The sequence below is a fragment of the Rhodnius prolixus genome, unplaced genomic scaffold, assembly GCF_049639745.1.
Source record: "Rhodnius prolixus isolate KJV_2025 unplaced genomic scaffold, Rpr scaffold_17, whole genome shotgun sequence".
NCBI classification, from domain to species: domain Eukaryota; kingdom Metazoa; phylum Arthropoda; class Insecta; order Hemiptera; family Reduviidae; genus Rhodnius; species Rhodnius prolixus.
In genome coordinates, this window is record NW_027411626.1 from 3,060,956 (window position 1) to 3,069,079 (window position 8,124).

General features: G+C 38.1%; 1 protein-coding gene across 4 annotated transcripts in view; it reads right to left on the reverse strand.

Moving 5' to 3' along the window:
- Positions 1-8,124, reverse strand: part of Alk (Anaplastic lymphoma kinase) — a 46,848-nt gene that overhangs the window by 37,246 nt on the left and 1,478 nt on the right. Inside the window, exon 2 of one of the 4 annotated variants that reach the window (XR_012461542.1) lies at positions 7,690-7,842. The exons of 1 other annotated variant lie outside the window; for it this stretch is intronic. Coding sequence is in view for 1 of the 3 variants with exons in the window: in XM_074138885.1 (XP_073994986.1) it covers positions 6,595-6,868 (274 nt within the window). In the remaining 2 variants the exon portion in view is untranslated. Of the gene's footprint in view, positions 1-6,594; positions 6,951-7,689; positions 7,843-8,124 lie in introns of those variants that run through there. 2 more of the 4 variants (XR_012461541.1, XM_074138885.1) reach the window with 2 other exon arrangements.

Here is an 8,124-nt window from a genome sequence, read left to right on the forward strand (position 1 = left end):
GTAAAGAACATGTAAATATGATATGTTCCTATTAAAAAAATCATCTATGAATAGGTAAACATTTCAAACCAATAACTATTGCAGGGGTCGCAAATTGAAACAGCAAAGCGTTAATAAATGAGAAGTAAATTATATGCGGGCCATGTGTAATATTAGTCAAAACTAAAGCAACATTTTTCGAATTTTTATATCTTCCGTCATAATAACTTTTTTTTTTTTGCGTACCCCTAAACAATCTTTCGCGTAAACCCCAGGTTGGGAACCGCTGGTCTATTGCACTGCGCTCCCCCCCCACAGGTTACACGTTGAGGACACTCTCCCTCTAGCAACAAATCCCCCCAGCATTTCTACGGAAGTTCCAGAAAGTATAATGACGACAGTTGATGATAATCAATCCCTGATGCCACCTTACCAAGTAAGCCTCAGGTATTCTCCCCCCACCCCCAATCTGAAGGGGATTTATTTCCCCTTCAACAAATGATTCCCTAGACTCTCCAGTAAGGCCTCCCTTTTTTTTTGGAGATAACTACTCCGTGGTGCTACTCACGTTACTACTCTCTTCCAAAGCTATTATGAGCATGGTTTCTCCAAATTAAGGAAGTCAAACACTTCAGGACAATCCCCCCCCAAAGGGATAGTTATAGTAAGTAATAACTATTGCCTGAATCTTATTCATTGTCAACCGTCAGGCTTAGAAATCTGACTGTTCACAAATAATAAATCATTGAGCCGCTGACTAGATATCGATTTCCATAAGACCAAAAATTTTGTACTCATCGGATTAGGGTACACGTTTTTTTACAAAAAAAAAAAAAGATGAGCAGCATTACCATGTTGGAGATGACGTGAGTTATACATATTTAGAATGTAAATAAGGTTTAAAAGTGAACAGCTAAGGATGTCACGATGAATGGCAAACTAGCCTACGCTATAATCTCCTCTATTTATAAACTCGTACTTCTGACGCTTCTAAAACGGAAATGTCTCGTGTGGACACTCACACGACTTCCTGTTACCTTAGGTGGCATCATTAAAAGTTACAGATTTTCTTCAAATTTTGGAATTTATATTTTAAATTTTTTACTAGCATTGTATACTTTTTGTAAAAAAAAAAAAAAAAAAAAAAAATATAACAAAAACGTCCATTAACGGTGCGTTCCACTAAGCGCTCACAACGATCAAAACATATCTTTAGCCGTTATTTAAGTAAGAGTGACTGGACAATATCAGAAACTACAGGAATCACTCACAAAAGCAATGTTTCCTCTAGCTAAAGATTTGGCAAAATAACTATTAGTATTGTATTAATTTATGTGGCGAACCAAAACTAGGTAACATGGTCACACAAACTCATTAACCTCAGCTGATTTCAAAATATAACCTTCTCTGTTTTAGGTTAAATATAAAAAATAGAAGTTATAGGTTAAACTCGTTCTTAAAGTTTTAGTAGTTTTGGCATCATACATTTTGGATGGCTTTGGTCCAGCTAACAACGTTGTATTCTGCCAAAATGAGATACATTTTGTTTTTCCCCCCCTTTCTGTTGTGTATGTGTTGTTTTTAAGTTTAATAGCGGTGGGATGTCTGGGATTTCCCCCATGAACGCTCTGTCCGTCTGCGTTTCTCTGGTAACGGATTCTAGAAATTATTTCCCATTCACATTTCTAACGTCATCTATTTCTGTCCTAATTTCTGAGTATAAGCATCAATTAAAAATACCTCAAAATAATTCTCAAAATCTGTATTGTATGACGGTAATGGATATACGGCAGGAAAAAAACGTAGTTGGAAAAGTAGAGAGTTGGCGGAAAAGGTGTGGACATAGGAAGAAATGTAGACAAGTCCGAGGCCATTTTAATCCAAGCCAATCGACTTGGAAAACTGAAGAGTTCTTTGAACAATAACACGGAGTAATGGAGAATTACAAAACAAAACCACATTTCTGCTCAAGATCCAAACAAATAGCTGCAGAATGGAATACCAAAGTCTTAAGAAATATATTTATTTATTTATTTATTTGCAACTGTACAAAATATGCATCTAGCAAATGTGTATTTACAGATAAACATTTGATTGTGTCACAGGGCTGGCTCAGTGTCACAACCAGGATGACGGGATGAGAGAAACCAGCCAGCGCTGGAACTCTCTAGGAACTTATTGGAGTTTAGGAAGCAATGAGGTCATGTGGCCAACGCCGTTTTAAGAGTGACGTGGAGGATTTTCAGGATGGGACGATGTGGATAGTGATTGAGCCAGAGGATTTGGGTGATCACAGAGAGTTTGCTGTGGAAATTTAGGAATCGGGAGTGGATTAATTCATTTACATTCGGAATATTGAGATCATGATGGAGGGTGCGGTTGGAGGACATAGAATGGGTGCGTTAACGATTCGGCGGAGGACTTTAGACTGGAAAGATTGGATTGATTGGATGTTGGATGGTTTGGCGGAGCCCCACAATTCTGCTCCATATGTCCATATTGGTCGTAATAGTGTTTTGTAAAGTGTGTTTGTTTTGTAAGTTCATGGAGGAATTCGGTCCAAAGAGTTTCCTTAGTAGTCCGTAACTTCTCCTAAGAAATATAGAAATTAAAAAGAAAGCTGGACACGAAATTTTATAAAACCTATTTCTTCCAGTATGGCATCATCTAGAGCTGATAATACGATACCAAAATGAGCCATTCATTTTAGCTTCCAAGTAAGGGGGGAACACCAGGATCGTTTAGTGTAGGATTCTGATGTCGAATTTCAACTAAATCAAGGATGGTAAAGGTCAAATTGAATGATTGACTTGCTGTGTGATTAAAGACGCGTCAATGTTAGAACAACTTTTGAGATATTTTCTTCACATGCTGACCATTTACTAGAAGAACACTTTTTCGAAATTCATAGGAGATTCAGAAAATTGGACACGTTCATAGGAGTTTCCTTTTCAGCAAAAGAGGTAAAGGAAAAAATAAAATCAGGTAAACTAGATTTGTGGGCAACAAGGAAATCGTAGAGAGGGTTCACAGATTTTTAGTGTAAAATATGTGCGAGATCGTGATGCCCCATTCCCCTGTGCTAGATATTCAAGTTAGTGGTAGTTTGTAACTCAGTAGGAGAGTACTTGTTGCAACTCCTGGTGGCGCTGCTGCGTGTTTACGATACCACCACCCGCTGTGATGATCGGTCCATCGCCCACCCACCACAAATGCTGCTTCTCTCTGATGCTGTGCTAATCATTTCGCTCAACCCCCCCCCCCCCCCCCCCGCGTACCCTTACTCCATCTAAAGATTTGCCGTTTACCTTCCCATATTATAGATAAACAATAATTAACAATTTTTTTTAACGTTAGAACCTTGCGCGAATTGCCATAATTTGAAAGTGGTGAATGGCTCTCTTAATTATTCCAGCAACTAATATTAAAAAAGATAAGCGAAGATAACCGACGTGCAGGAGGAAGATTTGGAAGCCCTTGGTCACCAGAGATGGAGGACGTCGGCAAGAGATAGAGATAGAGTGGAGAGGAGAGCTCTAGTGGCTGAGGCTCGGGTCCTTCATGGACCGTTATAGCCCTTGAGTAAGTAAGCGATGATAACTAAATGCAAATTCACTAAAGAGAATTTGATACTTCCGTTTACTTAGGCTCTTAGTTAATAGCTACCGTTAGGCAAAACAGGTGTTGGCTGCCTTCCGCCCAACCCTGTAAAGATCATTTTCTTCTTATCAGTTGCTTTGTTTTTCTAAACCACCCTTAAGCTACCTAAGCTTAAAATTAACAATTTTATTATTAATAATGTTCCAATGCTTACGTTAGCAACTTACTGAAAAACAATGCAATCGTGACAAAGTGGCGGGAAATAATTGAATTTTAACCGGAATTACATTTTGAGATATCTCTCCCCCTCCCAAAAAAAATATCAGCTCAAAAGGGGCGCCTTACACACTCTTCCTTCCTCTGTGAACTGTGAAGTAAGCTTGGTTTTTACCGCGTTCCATTTTCCAAAGGAAATTGATTATTGGAGGGAATTAAGGGTGAGGGAATTTTCTTTTAAAGTGTTTCTCCCAGGGTAATTTTTGGGCTGCATTGTCTGTATTATATTAAGAAGAATTGAACATTTTACTAAACATTTCAAATTAAAAGTGAATCAGTCCTTTTTACGTCCTTTTTTAAACGACCATTTTGTTGTCCAGACCATCATCAGCTGCCAGAATAGTATTTAAATTGGTGGCTGGTAACGGACATCCAGTCGCTAGAACAGTCCTCCACAATCGTTCTCTTCCTTTAGTATTGTTAGCACATTCCAGGATTAGATGGTTGTGGCGTATGCTATTACTCCAGAAGTATAGGTACACTGGTGAGATGTTTCCCACACCAATCCTGGCTAGATGGTGCGGCGAATAATTTGTGGTTAAACCTCATTCTAATGAGTGTGCTAACAAACTTCCTATTGTTATTTTTGCATCTGTAAAACCATGGTCTTTTGGGGGGCACTAGATTGTATGGCTGTGTAAAATTGGCCTTTTCTCGCCTTTGACAATTCGGTATATCCGCTGCCATTCCGGTATAGCACTCCCCGCATTTGCATAATTTTTAATATCGGAGACGTAACATTGAGTATGGAGATGTATGTTGTAGGGAGATCGCTTCCTTGGCTTTACGATCCACGATTTCATTTCCTCTCAGACCTGTGTCCCTGTGTGGCTCTTAATCCAGATTGTACCGATTTGCCTTTTCTTAGAATACTATTTAATAATTGGGAAGTTTTTTAAGATTAAAGCGGGTGCATTATTTCCAGAATTTTGTAGTTTTTGAATCTCTGTAAATGTTCAATATACTAAAGAAGCTTCGAAAGAAGAATGTAAATGGCTGATTTGCTAGCTCAAGAGGCCAATAACAAAGGGAAAAAAAACCGACCTTTTTTACTAAAGCAATTTAAACAAAATAAAATTAAAAATTGTGTAATAATTTTCTTGATCTAGCTTTACAATTTTTTTTATATTATATTTAATTTGCCGGAAAATCCGAGTAAGGAAAGAGGTGGGTAAATTTCCTCAGCAGTGCTATTTTGGTGTTCCCTTGTATACTAAAGATAAATAAAGATGAAATCAAGTGAACCTATTTGCTGTTTTCTTTCTCGAAAAATGACGTCTTTGGATTTTCTTTTAATTTCCTGTGAACTTCCCTCCACCAAGAAAAATTCATTTTAAGGCCGTTTGTAGCGAAGAGGTAAGGGAAGGTTTCGCTATAGGGATACATTTTAATGTAATGTACAGGTTAAAAGATGTATACTGTGACTCAAAAGACCAGTAGTTTGAAGAAAATTCTCTGAAAGTTTGAGAATATGTAACAGAAAAAAATCGTGCAAGTTTTCCATATACTAGATTTTCTGTGTTATCGCCTTTTCTTTTGCGGGAAAATTCCAAAATAATCCGAACACTTAGAGGCTCCTCAGCTCTCGTAATTCCATTTGAGAACTTATCTTTTATCGCCTTTGGCTAAGGCCATTTTAGAGACCGAATGACGTCTGCAAGCCTGAAATAGATCCGCTCCATTGGACTGCTGCGCTTAAATTTATCAAAATATTACCGTGTAGCTCTTTTTGAAATCGATGTTCAGTGTAGAATCTGTTAGCAACACTAGCTCACAGTTTTTATAGAAAAGTAAACACCTCGATGAAAATGCTAAAGAAAGTTGTGACTTTGAAACCCCAGGGATTTCTATTAAAGGGCAAGATTAAGGAAGGAAATAAGGGGACACGTTCCTCTAAAAAAAAAGGGCTTTCTCAGAGCCTAGCCTTACTTTTGCCTCGCTCGGTTAGTGTTGCTAAAATATCAAGGACTTAACCAGAAAGATCTCTGTTTTGAGGTTAAGTGAATACCAAAATAAAAAATGGCGCTCATGGAGTACCTCTCTTCTTGTGAAATAAAATATAATGAAAATATACAGGAACTAGAATCCTCGACAAGCTGAAATATATTCTTCGCAAATCTGCGCGAAGACAAACACTTTTCCTTACCCATAATAAGAGAGTTTTACTTAGTAAAAAACCAGTTCTTAAAGAATGGTTGGACAGATGTTCTTTTAAAATTTCATTTTAGTGTAATGTACGGTCTTGGAAAATCGTTCAATATTAGAAAATATTAAATACACGTTTCTTTTTTCCAAATGCACAGCTCGAAGAATGTGAGTATCAACAATAGAATTTTGCTCATCAAGAGAAAACAGAATTTAGTAGGACTAGGCAGCACTATAAGGGTTGGTCCAGCGAGGGTGGGAACCTTGCGAGGAGGCTGGAGAGAATATCGATCTCCGCAACACGATCTAGCAGTGATCGGCGGCAAGGCGGAGAAGCTTCCAACACCCCCCTCTTATCACACAGCATCCCAAACTATTTTCTTCCCTTACTCTCAAGTTTTTTTTTTGTTTTTGTATCTTGCAGCGACCGAAATCAAAGTCTTTGAGCATTTTTTGAGCCGGACTTTTTTTTGGGTAGGGGGCCGAATTTTGTTCGTTTATTTGGGCGGAAGGCTTTCACCGTTGTGTTGGGAAATAATGGCGGAAATTTTTTTTTTTAAGTGAGTGATTTTGTGTGACAAAGCGAAAGCTTACCATGTGTACTATTGTCAGCGTCACTGAACGGCCCTCCTAAAGCCCCGTCTCCAGGCACCCAGCTGTTGTTCACTTCCTGGCCGGTGACCACTCTGAAACTTGGCACGCTGGAAGTATTCCATTTCCATTGGCAGGCACCTTCGAAATGACACTCCAGGCCGGGAAAATGGTATTCAGCGGTTGTCACTGCCACTAGCAGACCGTAGACGAACACCAGTAGCCGTAGATTGTCGAGCGAGAGCACTATGTACTCAGACACCCTGACCGTGAACATACTATCTCTTTGGCTCCCATCACAGCACTGCTGGGGAGTTCGTACCACTCCTACCGCCTGTAGAAGCGACCCACTAGACCGCGTCTGCGCTATATTACTACTCGCACACACGCAGCATCACTCTCTCTCTGTGTCCTGCTCCTCCCCCCCCCCCCGCTACATCATCACATCCTCTTCATCTTCACTAACCATCACAATGACGACACACTGCCAAGACAATCCGCCATTCTCAAACTACTCATCAAATCTACCCCTTAGAAGAGAATTGCTCTCATCTACCAATTCTTCTACGATTCTATTCGTCGGCTTCATCTGCAGTTATGTCATAGTAGTAATCTGTTTTTGTTTTTTCTCTCCATTAGTTTGTCTTACTCTATTTGTAAGAAGAATTATTTTAAGAAATCTCCGCAAATATCACACTGAGTGTTATGCAGAATGATACATTCATTAACTTCATCGGAAATAGGAGTAGCAGAACATTTGAAAGAAATAATACCCTTATAGTCTACCTTATTGTCGGTAGATCCCGAATATTAAGAGGTCGCGGAATAAAATTGAACAAAGATGAATAAAAAATAATTGAAAGAAAGTATAAATTTTACTACGATCATTAAATAGACGAAAGAGGATTGCACAAGACGGATGTGCGAATCCGCACAATGCTCCAGGTCCTAAAATCTACCAGGATCTTTTTGTACTTATCATAAATTTAACCGTTATTGAGAAGTTGATAAAGCAGGAATTAGCAACATTGGAAAGTGCAGGCAGGCTCACTCACTTATTGCTGCCTTACAAAAAAGTATATTAAGAATTTTTTTTACCTCTAAGAAAGCTCTCTTGAAAATTCCAAATTTGACAGTCAATATAATTATTTGAAATTATTTTATTACGCAAAAGATTTGCTTCTTATCCCTGAGACAGCTGGTATATCACACCAAAGATTCTTTCGAAACAAAATCGGCAATTTCAAGAACCTGGGTACAACCAATTTTGATATCAAAATAACCAATTAAAATTTAAACTTTAAAGAATGAATGAAACTTGAAAAAAAAAAAAAATTATGCATTTCATTAAAATTATCTTATCAATTCAAGTTTATAGATAATAGAAACATTCCCGAATCGTTAGAACAAGAGACTTCAACATTCCAAAAGAAAATAAAAACATTAAAAAATTCCTTAAGATAACCATTTAGAAAACTCTCACTTAATAATGGTACGAACAATAAATAGGAAAAATTACTTAGACACAATGTT